At 38.4% G+C, this 27,339-nt stretch overlaps 1 protein-coding gene across 7 annotated transcripts in view; it reads left to right on the top strand.

The window, feature by feature from the left end:
* FRYL (FRY like transcription coactivator) overlaps nucleotides 1-27,339 on the top strand; it is a 170,888-nt gene that overhangs the window by 7,604 nt on the left and 135,945 nt on the right. For 3 of the 7 annotated variants that reach the window (XM_084286214.1, XM_084286216.1, XM_084286215.1), the window contains exon 1: nucleotides 26,720-26,872. In XM_084286214.1, coding sequence (XP_084142340.1) covers nucleotides 26,794-26,872 — 79 coding nt within the window. In that variant the 5' untranslated portion in view covers nucleotides 26,720-26,793. Of the gene's footprint in view, nucleotides 1-8,717; nucleotides 8,926-26,719; nucleotides 26,873-27,339 lie in introns of those variants that run through there. The other 4 variants (XM_084286220.1, XM_084286219.1, XM_084286217.1 and 1 more) reach the window with 2 other exon arrangements.

Raw genomic sequence — 27,339 nt, forward strand, 5'->3', positions numbered from 1 at the left:
CAGTTTCAGTGGCTTTTGCCCATGTTATTCTTCACTTTAAAAGCAGTTCTTCCTTTTGATGCTTAGTGTCTTATTTTCAGCGTATTTCTGGAGAATAATAGTATAACTTTGATAAACCATACTCCTTATTGTTTGGATGAGATTTTTGCTGTTCATTTGATGATCCTAAAATCCCAGCTCCCTTACTTTGTATGTGAATTAATCTTTTTAGCATGTATTGACCCATCCTGTATAAAGTATTCTAGAGAAGATTTCAGTGAAGGTTTCTCAGGTTTGTCTTCATGAACTGTAATTTCTAGCAAAAATATTACCACTAAAATGTGCTTTATTAAGTTAAAATGAAAGAAGCTATAGGTTAAACGCAACATTGATATATATCACTCTTGACAAATGTCCTTAAGCCTACCGAAGTTCAGGTGATGGTGGCAGTGGGGTTGGTAATACTTGTGAAGAAAGTATTCAAAAAGCTTAAAGATGCCACTAAAATGTGAATAACTAGGGGAGAAAAACTGAGGGGGAAGAAAAAAGTACTGTTTATAGAGGCAAGAATGTGTGCGAATATGGACAAGACCTGCTCTGCAATATTAAATCACACTTGTATGGTCTTTCAGAGAAGATTTTTTTTCTCACTGCTTGTTTGTTTTTCTAGTAGTCTCAAAAGACAACAGTTGTGTGGTTTTTGTCAGTATTATCCAGTTAAGTTTGTTTGTTTGCAGTGCCTGAATACAATGTTGCATGTGTTTATAAAATAAGGGCTGAGGGAGAGTGGTGAAAACTATAAATACAGATAGCTTGTTGTATTTGATCCAGAAGGTAGGGTCTGGTAATTCAAGGCGGGAGACTTTTAAAAACAGAATAAAAAGAATGAATACTCATTTGCAAAATAACAATAAGTGATAAGGGAATATTTACACTCTGAGCCTTGAGAATGTTATGATGAAAGCAGAGCTCTGGAATTCGTATCTTCAGCTGATAATTGTAAAGGATGACTTCATCCCTCTAGGGTTGCTGCCCAGTTCTACAGCATGAAGAAGCATCTTTGTAAACAGCATGCCCTAAAGGGGACTTGTGGTTAACAGTAGGCCTGGACAGAGAAAGACTGACTTTCTTTGTGGAGAAACAAACAGGAAAGATGCATTAAAAGTGTCTGGGAAAGCTTCAGCCTATCTTGCATGAGAATAGTCCCTATCAGCAATACTTCTGCTCCTTCACTAGGGCAGGAAGAACTGTAAGGAGTCTGTCTGTGGCAGGTGAATGTTTTTGAGATTGATTTAACATCCTGCAAATTCTGTCCAACTAATCTGATCTGGTACTGCAGATCACATAAAAAGTGTCTTTAAACAAAAAATGTTGTAATTTCTTCCTTTGCAGACATCACCCCCCAAAAAGATGTCACTTGAAAAGCTGAAAAATTGGTGCATTGGTGCAGTGTGACTGACCAGGTGCTTATTTATTCCCTAGGGCAGGGTGGTGAGGAGTAGCTGGTCCCATGAAGGCCAGTGCTGCTGCAGGGACTCGGGGAGCTCACGCATACCCCACCTTGTTTTGTATCCACATGAAGATCCTGCTGCTGCTGCTCTCCTTTCTCTGCTGTGCATGGTCCTCACCTCTGCCTCCCCACTAAGTGGGGATTTTTCCCTTTCCACCTTTGCTGGGAGGTGTTCCATATAGAACTGGAGGTGAGCCGTGTTTCTTCAGATGTAGCTGATGCACATTGGGGTATGTGTGTATATATTTATTTCCACGTACCTACCTGCAGAATGAATAGGTAAATAACTAGAGAGTAGCTGGGATAGGTGAGAAGCATAGGAAAGCAAGTGTGGGAATAGAAAGATAGGTAGTCGCAAGTACAAAAATAATAGAACAAGCTGTTGGAGGAGGAGTTTGATAGTCCTTACCTACCATTATACACGTTTAATGCTTTAATACTTTTGGACATCTGTTGTACTAAGGGGGAAAACAGGACCAGATCTTAAAACATTTGAGAACGTTTTCTTACTGTATGTCACAACCAACCTTTGTTATTATAGTCAAAATGCATCACCAGGCCATCAGGTAGGCACTGACTGCGCTTGTGTTTCTGTGGTGCTGGACGTGCAACTGATCTGATCCAATTTGAAGCCCAAACTTTTATTGCGTGGGAGAGCATCTATGAAGGTACTGCATAGCTCATTCCATATTATGCTGGAGTGCAGGTTGTTCTTCTGATTTGCATTTTTAAATTGAGTAAATATTTTTGTTTTCAAGAGTTTCTCAGCCCCTGTAATTTTATAGTACCTTCTCTTGCCTGCTCCCTCAAAACCAAAATAACTGTGTAGCTGAAAGGCGTGGAATCTTTACCCAGTTGTAGTTAGTGGTGCAGGCACTCTAAGCTTAAGAATTGCAATATGTTAGGGATGCGAGTCCCCAAAAGATATTTCAAATTTAGCAGATGGATATTTGAAAGCTGGTGTGCATTTCTTGTGAGAAGAGTAGGATGCATTGGAGAAAAAAACATATCAGTGGGGCTTTCATAATGTTTTGTGCATGGAAATAAAAAGACTATTTTGACTACTTTTTGTTTCTTATTGTCATCTTGCTGGAGAATGTAGGATGTCCTCACTTGGATTTCTGTTAAAGTGAAACAGCAAGTTGGTGTTTCAGCCCATGTGAATACAGATGGTGTACTCCTCAGGGTGGGTGCTCTTTGAGAAACAAGGAGGGATAGGGAAGCTCCATGTGGAAGTATAGCAAAGTCCTCATTCCAGTCATTCTGTTTCAAAAGCAATATGCACAGAAGTCGTGTTTTTATAGGATATGTACCAGATTATCAGAGTCCAGTGAGTACTGTGCTAGATGGGGGTATATCAGTTTAAGCACATTTTTCTGCAACTGCTGGCTGTACGAAATCTGACTGCTATACGTCAGCGTTGGCCTATTTGAAGAACTGCCACTTATATATATAGGGCCTGGGTTCAGCTTCTGGTGAAGTTGCTGTAAGCAGGGGTGGAGAATAGCATCCTACTTGCTTCGAGTGAGTAGTTTGTCATTTTTAAATCCATGTGTACTTGGGTTCTGAATGTGCATACAGTTCATGTTGATAGCTGAAGACAAACTTCATTGCTGTGCATTCTTCCTTCTCATTGCACAAGCACAGTGATATGACTGGTAAGCAATTTAATCGCTTTTGGCACTTTACAAAAAGAGGATGTATTTTTAGCATTAACAGTCTGTTAAGGGAAGCAAAGTAGTACATAAGCTGTTGATTTTTCATTCAGTAATTCCAAGTGCTTGAACCTTAGTTAATGTTGATTTCTAAAAGCATATTGAATTGAGAAAGATTGTTGGCTTTTTGTTTGAGTTACTGTCAAAAGTAGGATGCTGCCAAAAGCAGTTTGAAGGTGTGATATAAACTCCTGTTTTTCAGATTTAATTACTGCAGTTTCATATTTATAGGCTGACTTCAGCCTGTGCTTGCCGTTTATTTTGTAAAAATAAGGTTTGTTTGTCATTGTATGCGTTTTCTGCACTGTTGCTGTTGTGATGGTGGACCAGAGGTCAGAACTTCAGGCTCCTTTGCTTACACTGCACACTTCTGGGAGTTGTTGCTCTTCCTAGTGCCAAAACATTGTTAGTGTGGATAGGGTGATTGATGGTGGTCAGATCGATGCTGCGAGACCTTTAGTAGGAGCGACTGCAGCATAAGAATCTGCTCAGCTTTATTGTTGCAGGCAGCAATTCATCTCAGGAGGGTGACTGCTGCTGTTGGGTATGGCCTGCCATTTTTCTTCCCAGGGACATGAAAGAACAGCCGATGATAAATCACTAGGTGACTCAAGATCAGGCAAGCTGGAGTCTTACTTCCCTCTGAAATACTGGTGTGTGAAGTGCTTCCATTGTGCTGGCACAGACCTTGCTCTAGTTGTTGGTGTGTTGGAAGCAACATCTGTTTGAGGTCATGTTAATGTATGGATTGCTTATAACCTCTGACACTAACATAAGAAAATTGTAATTTCTTAGTCTGTGGTCTTTATATATATAGACTGCAGATTGGACACTTATTCTGTAGTGTCTTGGAAAGCAGCAGAGAAATACCTTCTCTTCTGACGGTCTCAGCTTGTAATTGGTATCATGGAAAGTTAAGGTCACTTTTTTGGAGTCCAAAGTAAGATCATTGGTTCTTGACCACGGCAGTGGAAGCGCTCCTCTAAAGCAACCATCATCAGAAAATAGGAGTAAAGGTGGAGTCAGAGGATGTGAGCACTGAGGGGAGGTGTAGCTGAATGAGACTTGCATTGCTCTGGTTTCCTTGGGCTGTGGCACTGGTAAATGCAAGTTTTATGAGGAGGCTAATCTGCGAGACTTGAAAGCCCTTCATCCTAGATGGAAATATCCACTGTGATCTGGTTGAAGGTGCACTTTTAATTTTAGCATGTTTCTAATATTCTGAAATGAGATTCCAGAAGATAAAGTTATCATCAAAATTTAAAGAGCAGAGAGGTTTTCTGGCACTGTCCCAGTGGAGATGATTCATGATTCACAATTCACATACTTTTTAGTCCCTGTTCCTGCTAACTATAGAAAGGAGAATGCAAAAATACATTTTAAAGTCTGAGTTATCATGGTCAAGTTATTACACATTTGGCACCAAGCCTCCCTCTGAAGTTTATCTTGCAAATCCTTCTCAACTTCAGATTGTGATTATATTGGAGTCTTTTCAATTAAAGTTTGTCAGTTTATAAATGGAGAGCTATTTATAACACTCAGGAAGACAAATTATTGAAGCGGTATAACAAATGTAGTTCTCAGGTGCAGATGGTTGGCCACATTCCAGAGTGTTTGTATGACTGATGTGCATCCTTTGGTTTTTCTCCCTTTTCCCATGATTACCCTTAAAACTTTTCAGCCCAGAACTGTCTGCCTCATGACTTAGATCCATATCCCCTATGTGGAAGCTGAACCTACCTCTGTCTTGACTCTCCCCTGTGCATTTTCCAGTTGCAGCACCTGTGCTTAATGAAACTTTAAAAAGAGATTTTTCTCCTCTTTATGCTGTTTGTGTGCCCACATGGTTAGCTGATCAGCAGTCACCCAGCCTCAGTGGTTGTGTGGATCACGGAGTGGAAGAATTGTGTTTCAGTGAGGAGCTTGTTGTTGTCAGGGAACTGTAGTGCCTGACCTGAACTTAAACGTGTGATGGGTGGCTGTAAGCTGAGGTGCCACCCTGTTCCTGACAGGGTTTAGTAACACTCTGTTCGTGACACCATTTTCTGGTTTGTCATTGAATATTATGTACTCACTAAGTGGCTAATACACCTAAAGCCTTTGCAATAAGCAAAAGAACCACACTGTTAATAAAAATCTTTTAAGGCAAAGTACGCCATGCTTCAGTAACAAAAGGCAGATTGGGGTATCAGCAGTCTCGGATGCTTCATTCTCCCTTCTTGTTCTTTTTAAAGTCCAGTCTCATGGGGGGATTAGCTTAGAAATCCAGAAACTTGTTCATGGGGATGCACTCAGGCTCTTGCAATACTTCTGAGACAGCCACAAGCATCACTGATTGGGAAGGGAAAGTACACAAGCCACAGTAGAGCTGGATGTGCTGTTGCAAAAGATGAGCTTGGTGGAATGGAGGGGTGGAATGGGCAGCCCTGAAAAGTCTTTCAGCACACTGGTAGCACATAGTGAGTGGGAAAGTTACTTAGTTGGTCTGTAGCAGGCAAGTCTTGTGTATGACGGATATGTTGTGTGATTAATCTGGGCTGCATAATAAATCTGATGTGTTTCTCTGTCATATGGACTGTTAGTGCCTCTGCCATGACTCTAGGGGCTTTGGACAGAGCCAGAGGACCGGACATCCCGAGGCGATGTGTTAGTGCTTGGGATATACCAAGTGCTGTGAAACACAGAACGTACAGCCCAGCTCTTTCTTCTGGACCATTATTCCATCAGATCTTTTGGGCGAGTAGCTATAGAAAAAGCTGTAAATTAGTGTGTTATACATAACTTCTTAGATGCAGGTGTTGGCATTCTGCAATAGTATTAATCCACATCTCTGTTCTGTGAAGTTATTGAAAGTAGGCTTCTGTATTACCTCCCTAAACTTAACAATGGCAAAAAGTGTGCCATAGAGCATCTAATTGCTGCTCAAAAGGCATTTTTTTTCTTGCATAGTAGCCAACACTGTAGCAGCTACTCTGTGAATAGAATACATCAATAATTGATATGAAAGAAATGTGTGTATGTGTGCATAAATATATGTATATATGTAAAGAACTTCTCTTATATATGGTGTTACTTGTCCAAGTGTGAGGTTGGTTGTTTTTTTTTTTTTTTTTTTTTTTAGCTTTTTAGCTATGTTTTCCAATTCAGGATGTTTAGAGTTGTGATTTTTTTTATGTACAAAAATCTAAGCATCCTTTGAACTTTGTTTAAAAAACCTTATGGTAGCTAACCTCATATAATCTGAACTTTATGGAGTTTTGTGTTGCTCTGCTTCTGAACTTACTTATAAAAAGTCTCTCATAGGCAGTGAACCTCAAACACTGAAACCTTCCCGTGTGTGGTACCTTTGACTTCCAAATCTGATAAAGTATAGTTAAAATGTAACTTTAAGGTGTAAGCTGTAGTTATGAAATGAAGCCCAGTGAACTTCTTCCCTCCAGTGAATTGCTGTAGTTACTGTAAGCTTTGCTCACGCCCACTGGAGACTTCCAGCCTCACTGCTACCTTTCTGATACCTTTTTCTCTTAGTCAGACTTAGTCAGCTTAAGTTGCTCCTGTAGGAAACCTTAGGTTGTATGGATACACCATAGTTGTATTTGAAGATCTGGACAGCAGCTGTGATTTGAAACTTATTATTGCTCAGTGTGTCCAAATGAACAACTTGAGACAACTTTGAGTGCTTTTCATGTGCCTCTCGCCCTCTGAGCTTTTACCAAATATTCTGCCAATGAAACAAATTTCATAATCTTGTCCTAACACTCTGACTGTCAAGTTAGTCTTCAGTTTAATTTCATTTCCTCCATTAAGCAGCTGGGCTGTTGGCTAGTCTTAAGGTGTGTGTGTAGATACTGAATCTGGAGTGGTGAAGAATGAAGATGATTGAGAATTACAGGCTTCTTGTTTTCTCCAGACACAGTGAGAAGAAACAAAGAATGGATTATGTATCTGCGAATGTACACTTTATTTGAAAAAATCAGTGAAAATGCTAGGATAAGCTGTGGTGAATTTCTGCTTGGATATGCTTTAAATTTTATCAGGAGTAATATAATACGTTGTTTCCATTTTCTGCAAGTTCTTTGCACAGTTGGTGTAAATAAGGAGGAGTTAAAGGACAGCTGACCACTCACTTCCAAGTGAGTGTGTGTAAGCTCAAATCATGAGTTGATTTGAACTACTTTATTCTACAAGAGGGAGGAGGAGGAAGAAGAGAGGATGAGTGAACTGTGTAATTAGTGGGGAGAGGATGAAAGGCCGTATACACTTCTGCTGTATAGAAAACGTTTTCTTGTCCTAGTAGTCTAAAGATGGAAAAGTGGTGCTGATTTTATGCACTGTATTATCAAATGCACAAACAGTTGACACTGACACAGCTGCAATTTAGCAGGTAAAACTCAGAATTTTATCTGTGTAATCGCTTTATAACTGGCTAAAAACTTGACTGGATTTTGCAAAAAAATTGCATAGAATGTTCCCAATTTTGAGTGCCCATCAGTTAGTTTACTTCCAATTTGCAGAAGCTTATTTTTCCAGCTTGCCTCTAAGTCTTGCTTTTAAACTTTTGCAACTAAGATCAAGTATGTGTTTTTTTTTTTTTTAACCTTTAGATTGCATTTATGTGGGTCTCTCTTGTCTTTTTGGAAACACTAATCAAGAAGTAGAACAAACTGTATATAAAAGATGGTGATGATTGGATGGCTAACACATCCCTAAAGGGAACTAGTATGTTCTTGTTGCGTCAGGGCACAGATAAAGTCATGTTGGGTGTACAGGTCTTTGAATGTACCTGCAAACTTTCAGGCTATAACTTTAAATCTTTAAATTGTTTTTCACATGAACTAGATAATCAGGAGTTGTGGATTGCTGCTGCACGTTGAGACTTGAGTTGTTAAAAGCAGTTAAAGTGCTTGATCTGCCTCCATGGTAAAATGCTTTTGTTCTCGTATACCACCAAACTACAGCAAATGCAAACTCGGCAGCTTAGGCAAGCTGCGACAAGTGTGCACATTGCATACAAACTTCTGTTGTAAAGGAATCTCCAGAAGTTCTCAAGGCTTTGTTGGGGAGACACAGTTGAAGTACTGTTTGTTTCTTTTTCTGACCACATCCCTGTGCTAACCAAGAAGAAAAAAGAATCGGGAAAGAAACAAAAGGTTGTGTATGAAAACATTGATTTCCATTTGAGAGAGGGTGTATATATATGATTTAAATTAGGGGCATACTTTATTACTGTAACTAAAGCTTGTAGATAAAAAGTACATTGTTTATGTATACTTACATAGATGAAATGTGTGACAAGTTGAGTTCTGTGTCAGTTTCCTCACCCCCCCCCCCCCACCCCCCAATGAAAAAGGGGGAAAAATAATTAAAAATTGTTAACCTTTGAGCTGAATAGCAATTCTGAAGAAATATCTAGACTTTTGTTTGACTTTTAATCAGAAATTTAATGGTTTTGGAAATTGTTGACATTTCCATTAAGTGTCTAATATTTGTTTTTTTTTTTTTTTTCTTTTCAGTGTTTTTTACTTCATTTGTCTGTGCTGTGTTTGGAGATCTTTTTCTGCAATTTGGCTGCACACCGGCTGACTCGTAGCTGTTTACATCTTGGTCTACTCTCACATCTCTACGCACACGTTGGAATCAAGGGGAAAATGTCTTGATGGATCCATCCTGAGTGTGATATGCTAGCGGTTCACATCGTTGGTTAGCAATGGCTTTTAAGTGGTAAGACCTTTTACAGAATTCTGCCATGAAACATGTTTTCACGTCCATCATGGTTTTTCCTCCCTTTTTGCTTAGGTCTTTGTCTATATTGTACACACATCCAACTTTGAACTACTGCTTCAGATGTTAGTTAACTGGATGGCAATGTGTTTGTGCTGTCTTACATAAGTACACTTGCTCTGATGTGGTATGGTATTGCATCTGATCGTGGACAGAAGCAAATGTCTAGGGAAGAAAAGAGCAGGGCAAAGAGCCTTCCAACTTCCATTCTGCAGTTCAGGGATTTCCTAAGCCAGATGTAATTCCTGTTCTTTTAGTAATCCTCTAATTGTACATTTAGTAATTTCTGGTATTTCTGTATATTCATTCAGGTATTTCTGTATATTCATTAAGTTTTCTTTCATATATTTGTGTAATCACTGGAAATTGACTTCTTGATGCTAATAGAATCTTCCCTTAGGATGTGTGGGCAGGTGTCTGAGCTCTGTCCTCTTGTGGATAAAGCCAGGTAGTGCAGCAAACTAGCAAAGGCAATCGCAATTCCTTGTATAGATGCTCTTTTCTTCACTGCTCTTTATATAAGGATATGTTGTAAGTGTATCTGTACTGATGTCAAGCACAGGGCAATTGCTGTGGATAAAGCACTTCTGTGCTGAAGTGGATGCAGATAGATGTAACTAATCTAACACCTGGATTGTCCTTAGGGAAGCAGTACCTGACATTATTTTCTGTATTTGACTGATAAAACTGATTAGTCTATACTTCTGGTCTTTTGGGAACAGAAGACATTGGCATGACAGAAGGAGAATATTGAAATGCAATTATTTCTGCAGTATTTGCTCTGTGGACTTACATATTTAGTACACCAAATATTCTACAATGTTTAATGTGGCTCTCACTTTCCTTTATTGTATTGTCCAATGTATTATTCACAGGAGAAGTAAACAATAAAATAGAATTTGAGTTTATTTTAAGTTCTGCATTGGAACATCTCCAGTGTATCATATTGCTGTTTGCCTCCATCTCTGCCTTTCATACCTGGATGTGCAATGTACTGACATGCTTGACTTTCTTATGTTAGTATTTTATAATGTAGTGATTTTCTTCTGATGTGTTCTTTCCTTTAGACGGATAGCAAATATGTTGCTACAGAAGTCTTCTTTGAACATCCTTACCTTTCTGTTGCTCAGGGGAGACAAGTTTTTTTTTTTTTTTTTTTTTTTTTTTTAGCTTTAGAACAGGAAATGCAGAATAGTAACAGGAAAAGTGATATAGAAGGCTTGAGGACGTCAGTATTTTCACTCTCAGTAGTTCTCTAAAGGGTGTTTATCATGCTTTGGGCAACTCCAATTTTACTTTACTTTTAAAGATTTTAATGTGTCTATTATGTATAGGTGTCTATATGTTTATTTAGAAAATATGCTCCAGTGTCATTTGAACATTTGTACTCGCTCTGCCCTGTTACAGGTGCATTTCTGCTGAACAGTTTTGTAGCACATGCTTACTTAGAATGACAAATGAGTCACAGAATGCTTAACACTTGACACTGTATGTTGTTCAAATAATGTGGAACATATGAGACACATCTGCAAGAAAAGATGAGAATGCTAATAGGGACACAGAAGAGCTGCTTAGCCTGTAGAATGGGAAAGCTGGGGGGTAGGGAGAGGTTAAGGGTTGAAATGGTGTTGTAGGATTTCTCTCATCTAAGATTCTCCAAAATTCAGAAGGTCAGAGTTGTTTGTTTTTTTTTTTTTTTTTTTTGTTTTGTTTTTTTTTTTTTTTTTGACAACAAAAATTCATAAAATTCCTTCTTCAACCTTCTGTAAGGGTTTTTCTTTTTGAACCAGTTTCCATCATGGAGAACAATTTCATATTTATGAGTGATAATTTTAATTAGGAAAAAATATATGGTCATAAGGAAATCTTATGTAATTTACTTGTATATTGAACATAAAATAGGACACTATCAGTGGTGTTGCTTAACACCTGAAATAAAATATATTTGGCCTGCAAAAGGGCTTGAATTATTGCAGATTTATTCTAGAAGACTGAATTGCTAAAAAGTAGTGGAGAAAGAAACTCCTGTGTGCCAGCTGACGTTGATCTTGGTTAACTCTGCACTCTTACAGCTCTGAAATTATTTACAGCTATCTGTGTGCACAGGTATCTTAATCCTATTTTTAGTATGTTTTGGTCAGACAACTATTTTATTGGTTATAGAGATGCTGCTCTTTTTCCATGAGCAGCCAGCAACAGTTTGCTTGAAAAGAATTGTCTTGGCCAGATCTTTAACTAAAGAGAAACAGCATGATGCAGATGCAATTTGTGCAGTAATAAGAACCATGTTACACTTCAAATCTATGGTAAAGTACATCTATAGAAAGAAGGACACAGGTCTTTAGGGAATTGGAAAATGCCTGTCCCTTGGCTAGTAGGGAAAGAAAATATAGTATGTCTTTATACAAAACAAGTACTTTGCTTCAAAGGCAGGGAGACAATGATAGGCATTTTTTTTCAGAGTTTTGGGCAAAGCACAAGCCATGCAGCTATTCTCATCTCTCATATGCAGTTAGAGCTTTCCTGTGGAAATGTTAGTTCTTCTTGGTTGTGCTTCTGCGCAGCAGGGTTTAAAACATCCTGCCTTTCTTTGCCCAGAGGCGATGGGCACCCCTTCAGGAAGTCTTCAGGAAGTCTTGCCTCTGCTCTCCTTAACTCTTCTTTAGTAAGAACTTCAAAAACAAACAAACAAAACCCCCAAATCTCTCCAAAACCAGTCCCTGATCCTTTAACTTGAGACACACGTTAAGGATTTGGGCTAAAATGCATAGCAGATCTGAAGGAATCACAGCTTTGTGAGAGAACATGCTTAATTTAAACATATTTCTCTGGCTATTGTGCACAAATTGATTGAAGATACTGCTGGATTGGACAAAATGACAGTTTTGGCACCTCTTTGTTTCCATTTATATGTAGTCAGCTGGCTTGAAAGAATCTCACCATATATGCTTACCTGTGCATGTTAATGGATGTTACATGTTGATCAGTCTTTAAAGGTTTTTTCTTCCTGTTTGCTAGAGCAGGTTAATTTGAAAATAATAGATGTTTTTGAACGTTCATTATTTAAAAAAATGGAAAGCAGCAAAGTTTGTTTAGCAGTATATTCCTTAAGGAAGAAGTAATTCCAGCCTCAAACTGTTTTGAAAAAGAATCCTCATGTCTTTCACTGTGACAATTGAAGTATTTTATTTAGAAAGCCACAGGTGTGGAAAGGAAGCAGACACTCTTCAGTTTCTCCAAATGAATGGAACATCAATTTTTCTTTAACTAGAGGAAACTAGCCTAGCCTTCCCAGGAGATTTCGTGCTCAGCTATGTTTTAAATTTCAGTGTTTGTCTCTTTCTGCTCTTCCAAAGCATTTTTTCCCATGTTGCTTCTTAAAGGAACAGTCTTAATCTCTCCTTCAGATTGGTGTAATAGAGTATTTATTTTTCAAATCTGAATATTATTTTTCCCCCTAAATTCTTTCACAATACCTGGTAGTCTCTCATATGATTCTTCTGGTATTAGAAATGAGAATAATCCCATTGAATCTGATGTGCGTTAATTAAATGTATACTAACACTATTTTGTTTAAATCCCAGTTTTTCAGAGTTTTCTTTCATGATGTGCCCAGCTCTTCCATACATGTCTTAATTTGCGGTCTATGTAAAGAAGTAACATTTCAAGTGTTCTTCAAGCTTCTCTGCCACCAGGACACTATCAAAAAATCTGAGCATTTGAGCCTGTGTGAAGAAGCAATACATTCGCCTTCATTGCTGTCATTTAAGGAAGGTCTGTCCACCCAGCTTCTGAAGCTGCACAATTGGTGTGCATTGTTTTACAATCTTGCTTTTGTGCAGTTTCATAAAGTTCACTGCAGGACTGGCTTTTATTTATTCATTTTTTCTCTCAAGCAAACCTGCCTGGGTGTGTATAAATGCATAAATGTTCCATGTGTGATAAAAATGGATTTTGTTTCTCTTGGGTGGCTCAGCAATTTGTTTTTGTTTTTAGCTTCCTTCATCTTCCCACACACTTTTTCTAGTGACTTTGATGTGATGAGAATTATTTATTCTAGTAGTGCATTTAACAAGTATGTTCCTTATTTGCTAGTAAACCAAAATTGCTGTTTTGAAACATTTTTTTATTTTTCTCTTTGCTTAGTAGAAATGTTTTTGGACCTTAACTCAATACCCAACTTGTAGTTGGGTCTCTGTTTCATTTCAAGGATATCCTGACTTTCCAAATAGACTGAATAAATGAGATTTCAGCCAGTATCTTATATTGGAAGTTTGTATTTCCTGACCTGTGCTCAAACTCTGAAACCAAAAACTTTATAAAAAAAGTAAAGTTAAATTTGTTTATGATATTTACATTTTTATAGTTCCTAGTAGTGAAAGAGAATAGATGTAAATTTCTTGCTTTTTTTCCCTTTAGAAATGAGTAGTCCCTCAAATTACTTCAGTTCTACCAAATTAGAATAAATACAGCATTCAAAAACAGATGTTTTATGATAAATATGAATGACACTTCATAGGTAGAGTGATTAGTTACTGGGTGAGTACATAACTTGTAGCTAATGACTACTAATATGTACAGATATTTATATACTAAACTGCAATAGTTTTTTCACAGACCTATATAGAGCTTCACTGGGAGCTTTTGATGCTGCATCTGGTGGTCTGATTTTATTCTTGTTGTTAAGACAAGAGACAATGGAATACTCTTAAAAAAAAAAAAGTCAGACTTTTTCAATGGAAAAAATTAAACATGTTGTTATAGAACATTTATTACAAATGTTACAGATCAGAAAAATTGTTACTTTTATTATACAATTTGTATAAACTATTTGCTCTAAATAATAGCTGGTGTTCCTCATGTATTACAATAGTAAATCATGCTCAAATGTACTAATTGATGAGCACCTTAATTATTTTACTTTACCACTGTCTTGAATTTAATATAATCATTATGCCTGTAACAGATAAGGAGTGCATTTGTTCCTTTAAGACAGGTAGCAATCTTTTTGTAAGCCTTAAAATGTTGGAGACTTCAGCCCAGAGTGCCTATTACAACTCCATGTTACTGTAAGAACTGATAGACTAGGCTGTTTACTGTTTAAACCAAATTACATAGTTCTGGCAGCAGCATTTTTTCTTTCTAGTTAGCTTCAGATTACAAAGTGGAAATGCACTCAGCTTGTCAATGAAAAGAAGAGCAATGACATCTATATTTTAGATAAGAACTTGGAGTGCTGTTGCTTTTCACTGGAGTAATTGGTGTTTAAATTTCCCTAGTAGATGAACTTCCCAAGTGTGACTTGTGTTCCTTGTCTGGGATGGAAAGGTTGGTTTGCTTATTTTAATAGCTAATAAATATTCTGAGTAAAATATGTTTGCTGTTGGTGGCTGTCCTGTGTATTGTTTTTTATCTTAGTGCAATGTCTTTTTCACAGGCAAAGTAATGCAACCATTAGTCAAATCATTAAAAACAGATAAAACACAAGCTAGGGGAAAAAATAGAGGTGGATGCTTACGTAACCATTTAATGAAAAGAACAGTGTAAATACCAACTTGAATTACTTTTACTTCTCCAATAATAACCTATTTCCACACTTCAAAAAGGTAATTGTGACAGTAACACTCTTGTATATTGTTTGTAAGAGTTGCAATGGAAGGGAATGCTTTCGGTTAGATTTTTCTTTTTCAGTGTCTATTAAGATGTTGGTCTCCACTTGTGGAAGGAAGTGGGGCAGTTGGTGGCTGTGTACTGTTAACAATTTAGAGGTTGTTGAATAATCTTGGGCTTCAATTCTGCTTGTATGGTAATGGTGCTTTCAGTGGACAAGCACCTTTTTGTGTTTAAGCTTTTTAGTTTCTATGAGTAAAATACCTTTGTATTTCCTATATTGTTTTTCCTATCATGATTAGTCAGTGCAGAATAAATGATGCTTTATATTGCTCCCAAAAGATGAATGGCAAACTTGCAGGTGGCTTTTGGTGTATCTAGCATCCTGAATACAGCTCTAGCATTTGCTGAAAATATATTGTCAGCACAGCACAGACAGTTCTCTGCACATAGGGAAGAAGGTTGCTTTATCAGCACAAGACTGATTTCTACAGGTCAGAGTTGACTGAGCGTTATACCTTATATAATACCTTAATATATACATACTAATGACTGTGTGTGTGTGTATACCTTATACACCTTAATACCATTAATAAAGCATTTCTTAACAGATGAAATACTGTAATCTGTATCATATGTAAAATGTATCAGCATAACAAATCCAGCTCTCTAAATGTGAAACTGGGGACAAACCTGAAAAGAATAGCTTACAAATGGAGAGAGACAAAGATGACAGTTCTGGCTGTCAAATGTAATACTGAAACAGTCTTACATTAGGTATCTAAGAAACAAAATAAATATTTAACTGAATACAGATCTTCTTAAACCAAATAATAAAAGAAGACTGTTCCCAGCTTACGTGCATTTAATTACTTAGAATGGCAGGTTTCTGACTGAAAGTACTTGGAATGCTATGCAAGCAGTGTTGGCTTAGTTATAAAAGTATTTGGAGATAACTTTCAATTAAGTTCTGTTCTTCACAGAAATTACATTGCTTGCGTGAGATGGTTCTTTAAGAATTACTGATACACGAATCTAAAGCATCTTTTTATGTGGAAAAACTTACACTGAATAGTTCAGAGGAGATTGGTGAGAATTATCAGAGGTCTAGAAAATATAAAAGGCTAAAAGAATTCTAAAAAACAAACAAACAAAGTTTTCAAACAAATGGAAGACTGCTGAATTGAAGTCACTGGTTATTGATGTCAGTGCTCAATGGGGCAGCAATGTATGAGCTAAAACTGAAGCTAAGGACATATATGGGAAATGCTTACAGTAATGAAATGTAAAATTGATAGTCCGGAAAAACTGTAGACCCTTCCATGCTGCTGGCAAAAATCTGTGAAACCTATAGGTATGAGTCACAGAGTGTGAGTCGGGGCTGAGTGTGTAGAATGATGAATTGAGGAGCATCTTGAAATCTTTTTTTTTTTTAAATTCGTATTCTGTAATTAGATGTCCTTTCCTGCTGGTACTTACTCTGATTGTTTAGCACAAGTGAATAGCAATATAGATAATGTGGTATGTGATTGTAATGACTGAATGTCAATTATTTCAAATCTTATAAAGCCTTCAAACAGTTGTGTCCTGAATATCAATGTAGTTTCCAGCCTTCTGTTAATTGTAATTTTTTTCATGAGATTTTCAACTTCCCCCCCGCAATTAGTGTACTGTTGTAAATGATACTGGCAGATCTGTGTGTCTCTGGGTAGACTATTACGTGGGTGCTTGTGCTGACATGCAACCTCCTCCTGCTTACAGTGAAAGTACTCACAGATTTCTTTTGTCAAAGAGAAGAATCAGGCTGGTTCTCTTTTACAAATTCTTTTGGGTTGCCATAATGTAATTAGTGCCTTCTCCACTAAGCTGCTAAAATTTAGTGGGGTGGGATCACAACATGTCTTGTCTCTCTTCAGTTCTAATTTTTGGTTGTATGTAGGCACATCTGTGGAGTTTTGAAAGTTGGATTGTAAATTTGTGATCTGAAAGTTATCAGTAGCTTACTTTGGAGAGGTTAATATAATATTAAAAGTATCGCACGATTTATTGTAGAAGAACAGATCATATGCAGCATATCATGAAGAGCTACAAAAATGAATTTGTAGTACCCCTATCTGCAGATTCTGCTCTAGCCTATATTTAGGCTTCTTGTATAGGAAGTGATTTCAGTTTTCAAGCTGATTTGTATCAAAACTTTTTTTACACCTCTGTAGTAAATTACAGGAAGTGTATGGTATGAATATGGCATAAAGCAGACTGTGTAGCTATATATATTCCTAGTTCATAGAATCATAGAACTTCTTGGGTTGGAAGGGACCTTAAAGACCATCCAGTTCCAACTCCACTGCCATGGGCAGGCACACCTTCCCACTATATCTGGTTGGCCAAGGCCCCGTCCAGCCTGGCCTTGAACCCTGCCAGGGAAGGGGCATCCGCAGCTTCTTTGGGCAGCCTGTGCCAGTGTCTCATTACCCTCTGAGTGAAGAATTTCCTCCTAATCTCTGATCTATGTTGATTCTCCTTTTAGTTTAAACCACCACACCTTGTCCTGTCATTGTCTGTTCAAGCAAAAAGTTGCACTCTATCTTTTCTATAAAGTCTCCTCTAAGCATCGAAAGGCTGCAGTAAGGTCTCCCTGGAGCCTTCTCTTCTTCAGCCTGAACAGCCCTAGCTCTCAACACTTCTTCACGGGAGAGGTGTTCCAGGTCAACACTTCGTAGATCAGAGGGCTTCTGATCAACTTAGTTTATGTATTTCGTATAAATGCATATAAAATTACTTTTTCAAAGATGTAAATTTACACAAGAAGCAGTTTTATATGGGAGGGAAAACCACAGAAGTGCAGCTATTGATCTTTCTGATTTACCACTAATTCATTACACGCAGTATTAAAAGTGGCTTTTTTATTCTGTATGATACTGGCTTGTCTGTTCTTGGAAAGTAAAACGTGCATCCATGTGCATATACATGTTGTATGTATCATATGGTGAAGGGTCTGTTCATTAGACTACTGGTATGCAACTATTTGTGTTTCTGAGCAATGTATGAGGACAACTTTTACTTACCAGTAGCAGTTTCCTTATGTTCTTTGAACAAGACCTTATCTAAGATGGTCCCTGTTGAGATTGTCTGAAGTGTTCAACTGCAGCAAATGTGGTTGTTCTTTAAACTAGACAATTTTGCATCATCAAAATTAGACATGTCCCTCTCTATTGCACTTCTATTCAGCTCTCATTTGCAAATTACTGACTGAAGTGTTGCACTTCTACTGTTTGATACCTAATCAATATGCAAGCCCTCAACATGACACCAATTCTCAAAAGTGGATGTTAACAAATAATGGATGGAGGGTGCCGGAATGGCCAGGAGTAAGAATGAAGGCAGAAGGAACCAGGTGTAACTTAAATCTAATGCTGTAGACCTATGTATCAAGACAATTTGTAGACTTCGCAAGGCAAATCTATTTTCAAGGAGGTTTTCTATCTTCTGTATGTGTTTCTGGTTTCCAAGTACAATATATCTGCCTTCTCAAAAAAAAGAACTGTTTACAAGTAAAATGTTTCTAGTGAACATAGCTGCCACAGCTTGTTACATGAGACAGCGATGGAGACAGGTCTATGGAACAAGCTTGCTATCAAAACGTGGAACAAGCTGGAAGAAACCTGGAACTACTGTCTCTGGTGTTACTTGTTCACATAGGATCCATTAAGCAAGCTTAACTTTAATATAACACAAACAAATATTTGACTGTAAGGAAGTAAATGGAATGCTATAAATACTTATCTCATGCAATTACCTCGTTTGTTTGTCTTTACCACATTTGAATGTTACTAGCCTCGTCTGTATAGCAGAGCACAGAAGATGTACACCAAAGCCAGTAAAGCCTTGATCCAGTCAGTCTGTGTGAATGGATATTTTGAAGCGCAGATAAACTTTCTGTGGCCATGTTACCCGTTTTGTAAGGGAAGAACTAAAATAAGTTGGAGTATGTAAGCACTATGTATACCAGTACAGAACTAAGTATTAAATCTAGATGTCCAGAAGATTTCCACTGGTATTAGGAACAGATTGCCCTGTTGAATGTGAACTCAGCCTGCTCATTTAATTAATGCAAGCTATGGTATAGAATCACAACGGAAAAGAAGGGTAATGATAATTTCCACATGTCAGTAACACTTTAAACATAACTTCCTTGTATAAAATATTAAACAGTAAACTAAGATTAGGTCAGACTTGGTAAGGAAAGCAAGTGGTGCTGTATGCACTTCCATAATCAACTTCTGGAATTACAGTGAAGATTATTTTGAACAGTAAACCATAGATTCTTAGATGTTAGACTTCTATCCTTTGGGCATAATTTTAAAGGCTGGCACTTCTTTAACCATGTGTTTTAATGCAATGCTAGAGAAAACCCTAACAGAAGCAGCAATGGCAGCTGTGAACAGAGCAGTATTTGTATGAGAAATGTATGCTGCACCACTTCTTTTTAGCCTTATATAAGGCTAAAAATGTATTTGTGTGCTTGTTCTGACGCTTATTGTCTGTGTTCTGGCTTCTCTGTAGACAAACCAATATGAAAGACTGGTAACTCTCTTCCATGTATATTTTTATTAAGCATGTAAAAAGCTTTGGGTGAAGGTTTTCAGGTGTTTTGTAGCAATCCAACTTCATAGCAGTTTTGCAACTATTCTGAGTAAGAGATTGTTCTTCATCAAAGCCCTTGTTTTTAAATGCTGGTTTTTTTTGTTTTTTAAATGACCTTTGCATAGAAATGTCAATGTTCTGCTTGTTGTCATTGATTTTGTTTTATATGGGAAAAGATCTGGTCACTTCCATTGTCATGTAATGGTTTGACGTCTTCTCTTGCTGACTGAAATGGTGTTCCTACTTGCGTCTGACTGGGTATGATTCAGTGTAGATGCTCTGGGATTTGCTTTTGAAAATGTAAGTTCTTATGTGAAGAAAATCTGCCAGTGGAAGAAATTCATAGGTTTGGAAGATCTTGTGTGGTATCTCAGAAGTCAGAACAAGCAAGTGGTTAGTGACAGGAAACCCACATCATTATTCTGACTGAGGATTATAAAAGCAGTGGAATAAAATACCTTCAACTTCTCAGGAACTCCTAATGTGTTCAGGAAAGCATTGTATTCTTGCATGCAATTTCAAGATAAGAATTGCTGTTACCTAATACACAGATGTTAAAATTTTGGGGGCTTCTTATTAACAGGATAATGTTGCATTCAGTCAGTGAACGTAAATGTTGTGCTTTATGTTCAGCTTTTGATTGATTTACTTTGTCAAGTATTTTATTTCTACTTGTGTGTGTGTTCTTCTAATGCTGAATTAAAGCCAAGCTCTTAAAACAAAAAACAACAGCAAAACACAACCTCCAGAAATCCCCAACCTTCCAAAGGAAAAGCCACAAGTCACTCAAAGCCCAACCTCCCATACAGGGCAAATACAGCTTAAGTCAATGAAAAGAAACGAAACTGAATAGAAAAAAAAAATATGGAAAGGTGTCAGATGTTTCTTACTTTAGTCTCACAGAAACCTGAAAGCTAGATATTCTTTCAGAGAAGTATGGGGACAACAAACTGCATGTCCACGCATTTAAAAAAAATCAAATTGTTGAAAAATTAAATGGCTTGGATTTAAACTATTTTTTATGTGAAAATATAGCTGCAATAAATTTACTCTGATAATACAGATTGCTTACTGCAAAACTTATACATTGATTTGTCCCTGTTTATTCTGGTCCTTAGCATTTTTGCTGCCAAGTTCCATTAATTGAACTGGACTGAGGAAATCATTAATGCTAAGAAGCCTGGGAACTAACTTTAAAATGATGTTTCAAATTTTAGGAAGGACAACATCTTTTTTTAAATTTTGATTTTTAAAGGAATTAACATTGCATATGTCAGGTTTTTGCAAGCAGTTAGGCTAAACTGTCAGAAAGTGAGATGACTTCACAGTATCACAAATAAACCATTTTTCCCTTATGCATACATTTTTATAGGTTATGTTCTAGGTTGCCTATCTAGTTTCTGTATCTATAGGCAAAAAGAAGTGGCTGTTAAGTTAGTTCTAAAACTAAGACTTCTAATTTTCATAGAAAAATATCATATATAGAGAAAGAGATAAGGCTTGTCCTCCCCACTCCTGTGGTCTTCTGTGCAAAATTATGACAGTGTCCTGTTAACTGGCTGACAAGCTTGAAGTAGATAAGTGGTAACTCTTGTGAATTTAATGCACTTAGTTTAATTTACAGGCTGGACTGCAGGTTTGATTTCAAGCCCCAGTGTTTTATTCTGTGTTTAGTCATGTATCTTTGGTCTTCATTGCGGGGACAGGGAGGGGAGAAGAGGAGAGCAGATTGTTTTCCTTGGGAGGAGACAAATTCTTGCAAATCAAGCTTCTATTCTGAGGTTGAAGGAGGAAAAACTTCCTGTACTCTTCTGTACTTGAGTGCTATAGTAGCTGCTCTATTTTTGTAGCAGATTCACTTGCACTTGAAGCAGTGATGTTCAGTTTGAACTGGCAAGTTGAAGAAAACACTGTGCACCACATAAGGATCATTACTAACAATATGCCCAATATGGGATCGGGGTGCATAGCTGAAACCATTCAGCTGAATAAGGGATGATAATGTTTCTTGGAGGCCTTCAGACTGAGGTGGGATTCTGACTAGGACAATTCACTTCTTGAAAAGGCAGAACTCAAGCCATCTCTGTGCTACAGGGTCTTTGCTGTTCCAAAACTGTTTTGACACCACCTCTGGTATTACTGCTCCAGCAGGAGGCATTGTTTTACTTTGTTTTTTTTTTTGGGGGGGGGGGGGTTGTGTTCTACCAAGATAACTTATGTTGCTGAGGAGCTGGAATAGCATAAGGGCTCTTTGCCACCAGGAGATGCTCCAACCCCATCTCTGTGCTACTAGAGCAAAGTCTCTTCAGGGGAGATCCTATTTCAATGCTGGAATGTTTGCCGTGCATGCTGTCAGCTGGCTGGCACAGAAACCCCTCCAGTTATCTCCTCTGCTATGCTGGTTGTACTATTCAACCATTTTGCACTATAGTTATGGCTAAGTTTTGGCAACCACGTTACTGCCACCCTGGCTTGATTTCTGCCAAAAGCTGAGCATGCTCTGAAGCCAAAAAGCAGTGGAAGGAGGTCAGCAGCTGGTCCCCCCCCCAAACCCCACACACCTGTGGGACTAAAGGTAGTCTGCTGCTGAGGCTGGCAGGGGGAGGATGGAGCAGTGCTGCCCTGTTTTTTCAGGCAAGGCTTTTTCAGAGAAGCAGGCCTGTTATCCCGTCATAAAGCAGGAGCTGTTGTTATGTTGTGTCATGTCATGCCAATGTGAGCGGGTTCCAATTTTAGTCTCATTCCCATCAAGAAACGTTTTTTCCCTTCTCCCCCTAATGTAAGTCACTTACTGCTGCTTATCTCTACGTAAGACAATAGTGCTGCTCCCTGAACCTAAATAGTCTTCATCTAATGTACTAACAAAACTGATCTACCTCCAGATTTGGTAATTTGTGTTGCACTTCATGCTGCAGCTAAGGCCAGAGCCCTGTTACACCCTGTCTGTGCAGTAATCCTGTTGAGGCAAAAGGGCATCGCCTCTTTTTTTTTTCCCCTTCCTGCCAAAAGTTAAGGACCTTTCCTGCCAGTTTGTGTCAGATATAATGGAAATCTTTTGTCCTGCTTGAGACAGCAGGTGGGGCTGGGATGGGTTTGCTGTAGCTGGGTAGAAAAGCTTTAGAAGCATTATACTGTAGAATGAAAGGTCTATGAGCATATTTGCTAGTGAAGATACCCATCAAATGAACAGCAGTGTATTTACGGTGGGCTCTAAAACTCCTAGGCTGTCTTCTAAAATTGTACTTTCTAGCATGTTTTCTACTTCATAGCTGCCTCAAGTTTTAGTTAAGCTATTTTTTTTACTGTAGTTATTGCTGATTTTGGAAAAATTCTCAACGTGTGCACTCAAGACACTTACAAGTAGTCTACTGCTGTATCGATCTTCCTTTAATTGATTGTGTTCTGTTTTTTTTTTTTTTTTCAGAGTTTCTCATTAGGACATTCCCACATCAGCAGGCTCACCTGCTTTAGCAGAAGTCCTGGATCCCCACTGTGTCCCTTCCCTGCATCCCACACACCCCTGTCAAACATTTTTACCACTTGTCTTGTGAAAGGTCTAATCCAAATGGGCAGTGCTCTGAGCAGTGTTTTGCTCTAATCACTCGTTACTTCTTTAAGTCCAGTATTTTTGCATGTGTAAGGCCTTTTTTCCATTTTCTGCTTAAAGATAAATTTGGTTATGACAATTAGAAGAATTATCATGTGTCTTCCCTCACAGTTCAGTGAGTTGTCTGCAAAGCTTGCTGCTTGGACTGTATAAAAACCACAGTCGTACAGTGCAGTGTTTAAGGAAGTTGACAAGAGCACGTGAGAGTAGGAGAGAGGAGTGCATGTGGACTGACATAGCCAGAAACTTAAGCTTTCTCTTTGTTTTGTTATTTTTAAAAGGCTATGGTCCTAGAAAGTAAGGAAATATTGAAGTCCTGGAGTTAAACACCATCTGCATGTAGCCATGTATGCATTGCCTTGTCTTCCATAGTAATCTCCTCAGTGTCCTTTTCCTCAGGAGCAACTGGCTGCTCATGGCTTGGATGGGTGTATGCTTTGCTGGGTAAAAAACTGGCTGGGTGGCCAGGCCCAAAGAGTTGTGGTGAACAGAGTTAAATCCCGTTGGAGGCCCATCACTAATGCCACCCCCCAGGGCTCAGTACTGTGATCAGTTCTCTTCAGTATCTTTATCGATGGTCTGGATGAGGGGACGGAGCGCACCCTCAGTAAGTTTGCAGATGACACCAAGTTGAGTGTGATCTGCTTGAGGGTAGGAAGGCTCTGCAGAGGGATCTGGGTAGGCTCGACCCCTAGGCCAAGGCCAGCTGTATGAGGTTCAACGAGGCTGAGTCCCTGGTCCTGCACTTGGGGCACAACAACCCCAAGCAGAGCTATGGGCTGGGGGAAGACTGGTGGGAAAGCTGCCCAGCAGAAAGGGACCTGGGGGGTATTGGTTGGTGGTTGGTTGAATATGAGCCAGCAGTGTGCTCAGGTGGCCAAGAAGGCCAATGGCATCCTGACTTGTGTCAGAGAGAGCAGGACCAGGGATGAGATCGTCCCTTTGTACTTGGCTCTGGTGAGCCCTCACCTCAAATACTATCTTCAGTTCTGGGCCCCTCACTACAAGAAGGACATTGAGGTGCTGGAGTGTGTTCACGAGCTTCCTTGCCTTTCTTTGAAGGCTCTGGAGAACAAGTCTTGAGGCTGAGGGAATTGGGCTGGTTTAGCCTAGAGAAAAGGAGGCTCAGGGGCAACCTTATCACTCTCTACTACTACCTCAAAGAAGGCTGTAGCAGGGTGGGGGTTGCTTTCTCCTCTCAAGCACCAAGTGATAGGTCACGAGGCAATGGCATTAGGTTGTGCCAGGGGAGGTTTAGGGTGGATATGAGGAAAAATTTCTTCACTGAAAGGGTTGTGAGGCACTGGAACAGGCTGCCTGGGGAAGTGGCTGAGTCAGTGCCCCTGCTATTTGGAAGATGTGTAGATGTGGTGTGTAGGGACGTAGTTTAGTGGTAGACTTAGCAGTGCGAGGTTAGTGGTTGGAATTAACCTTAGATGTCTTTTCCAACCTAAACAATTCTGTGATTCTTAAAAGTTACACAAGAACTATCCTGAAGAAAAAGCCATAAGCGTTTGGGTACATGTGTTACATAATCTTATTAGTTCATCAGGTTAAATCTTGAAATATGATAGTATGTGTGGTTGGTGATTCTTACTTGTTTGTGTTTAAATCCTATGATTTAGAAGGCTATTCTGTTCGCAGGAGGTGAAGTGTAATTTCAACCTTTAATTTTACTTATGGCCAATTCATGAATGTCACACTGCGTGTAGAAACATGTGGAACTGTGCATTTAACAGAAGGGACGCACTAAGTGCTTTCTGTCCCACGCCATGCCCACATGTGTAATAAACCCTTCGAAGTGTAGCTGGGAGCACTTTGGTTTTTAGTTTGAACCTTTCTGAGGGTGTTCAGGTTAGGTACTGCCTTTTCCTTTGTAAGCTGTAGTTCGGCAGGTGAATGGCTGGAGGAAGCATTCTCAGTCTGATGAAAGCATCTGATTTTCTCTTTTTCCCAAATGCTAGAAACTGCAAATTAGGCTTGTGGCAAGACTTCAAGAGTGTTTGTTTGTTTGTTTTTTTTTGTTGTTTTGTTTTGTTTTTTGTTTTTTGTTTTTTTTTTTTTAGGAAACAATGCTAGTATGAATAAAATGATTGCTTGAGTTTTTCATGACTCAGTCTTTTGTAATCAGGAAATATCTTTGTGGTATCTTACTACTTTTTCTGAAAACATAAAACTTCTGGAAATATATTCCTTGTAACATTTTGTATTATTAGAAAAAATACCATGAATGAAATGATTGTAAGGACAATTCTTTGCTTAATCACCAGATCTTTCACTGCGGAAAATTATATTCTAGCAACATATCTTTTATGATAAGGTCAGGCCTCCTAGATTTCTATATTCATTTACAAGGGAGATTTAGACTAACTTGAATATTTGGGGATTTTAATGCAGATTTGAATGCTAAAGATAGCACCCATCTTAAATCTGCAACTGAACTTGATAAGTATCTTAGGTGGCAATTTCAATGAGCTTGTACCAGATTTCTCAAGTTGTGATATTAACTAGGTTTAACACCTAGTGTGATAGTATAGTTGGTCAGTAAAGGATTGACAGCTTAATGCAGTTGAGCAGTCCATTGTGAGCATCAAACTGCTGGAACTCTGACCTGAAACAGATTATCTACATTTAATAAATTTTAAAATATTTTTGTTTCCTTTTAAAAAGAGCTAGATACGGCAGTGAATTTGAGATTAAATAGTTTATTTTAAGGAACGTATAGCAGTGTGGTGTACTTGACACTTTAGTCAGATAACTGTGTTGAATGCATCCAAAAAGATCTTGGACGCTGAGCTGCTTTCACAAAGCTACCAGAAGTGTTCAGGCTACCAGTGATACTTATTCAGAATGAGTATCTGCAGATTTTGTCTGAGTGACAGCAATCATCTTCAGTGAAAACAAGGTGGGAATATTACTTAGTAGCGTGTTTGGGTCTCTAAGTCTGGTAAATAAAATAATACTTTCAATCATACATATTCCCAAATGTAGAAAGCGCTAAGGTACACTTCTTGGTACAATTTTCCATACTTTTTTTCCCCGAGTTTTCTGCTCTAAATGCAAGGCATCTTTCATAATAGCTTCTGTAAACTAAATATAGAACAATGTTTAAACTTTCTCCCAAATGAAAACAAAAAACTCGGTTATCCCTAGGGCTACTGATCCATATGGTTTAAAGTGAAAGTTTGGACAAAAGAGACAGCTTGTTTTTGTACTTGGAGTTTTGTGGAAGGCAGTTTGAGTATTTGAAGTGGTAAATACAGCCTAAGAGGCCCTGGAAAATTGATAATTTAATAAGCTTAATAAGTGTTGGTAACTTTGTAGCTAGTAGTTAACACCATGCGAGAATGAAAACGGTTTAAGTTGTGGTGCTGCTAGACGCTGTTTATAAAGCTGGTGCATAGACTTTTTGTAATGATAAGCGTTATCTTTCAAATGCAGATGAACACTCTCTGTGCACTTCATGAAAATTAAGAGCTATTGAACTCTGTCAGATACAAATTGGAAAATACACCGTGCATTTTATTAGTGCTTAAAATTGTTGCAGCACTAAAAGGGTGTTTAATACAAGCGAAGAATTTAATGTACGTCAGTTAATACACTGGCTTGTTGTTGTTTGGTTTTCTTATCAGTCTGTACAGTTAGACGTCTTTAAAATCTGCCTCTGAGCAGCTGGCAGCTGACGTGCTGGCGCTGGCACCACCCAGGTTCAACATGACATCACGGGGAGAAGTAGTGTGCGGAGTCCACCTCTGCCTTCAAGGAAGTTACTGTGGGAGCACCGCTCTGTAACGTGCAGCTCAGCTGCCGCACTTAATCAATGCTGAGCGTATAGAAGGCAGGGAAACATGGAATTTCTGAAAAAAATTGTTCCCACTGTTGTTTCTGGAGATGTTGTGCTGGATGTTGGGAGTACAGTCCGTGAAAGCTCGCCACGGCTGCTGAAGATGAGACGTGTCAGTCTGCTTTCACTGGGACAAACAATTGATGAAGATGAGGAGATGCATGATTTACGTCCTCAGTACAGTATGTATCTGTGTCAGCAACCTGTTAAAAACTGATTACTGAGCTTTCTTCGGGTCATGATTGCTTTGCTAAACTGATGAATTTGTTAATAAGACCTTCTAGCAGAGTCACTATGATAATGGTGTTTTTTAGGCTTAGAACTCTCTTGTAAATGACACGCTATCATGTTAGTGACTTATTTTAAAGCAATTTTACTGGATTTCTGATGTGCTCCTTATTTGTGCATGCCTGTGATTGGGGGCAGAAGAGCAAGGGCCATTGTGCTTGTATTAAAAGGCAGGGGAAAAAATAAATGTAGTCTAAATACTGAAGTGTAATGTGCTGATAAAAAGAAGTAGAATGAGTTAATGTTACTTTTTCAGACAGTTCAGACAGGTGGCAATGGAAAACTTGTTTTTCTTAGTTTTGGCCTTTGGATAAATGGTAGGGTCTTGAGGCTTCATGGTCTTGGATGCTGTTGGCAATCA

This window comes from Netta rufina (assembly GCF_964035555.1).
Source record: "Netta rufina genome assembly, chromosome: 4".
In the NCBI taxonomy this organism is placed as follows: Eukaryota; Metazoa; Chordata; class Aves; order Anseriformes; family Anatidae; genus Netta; species Netta rufina.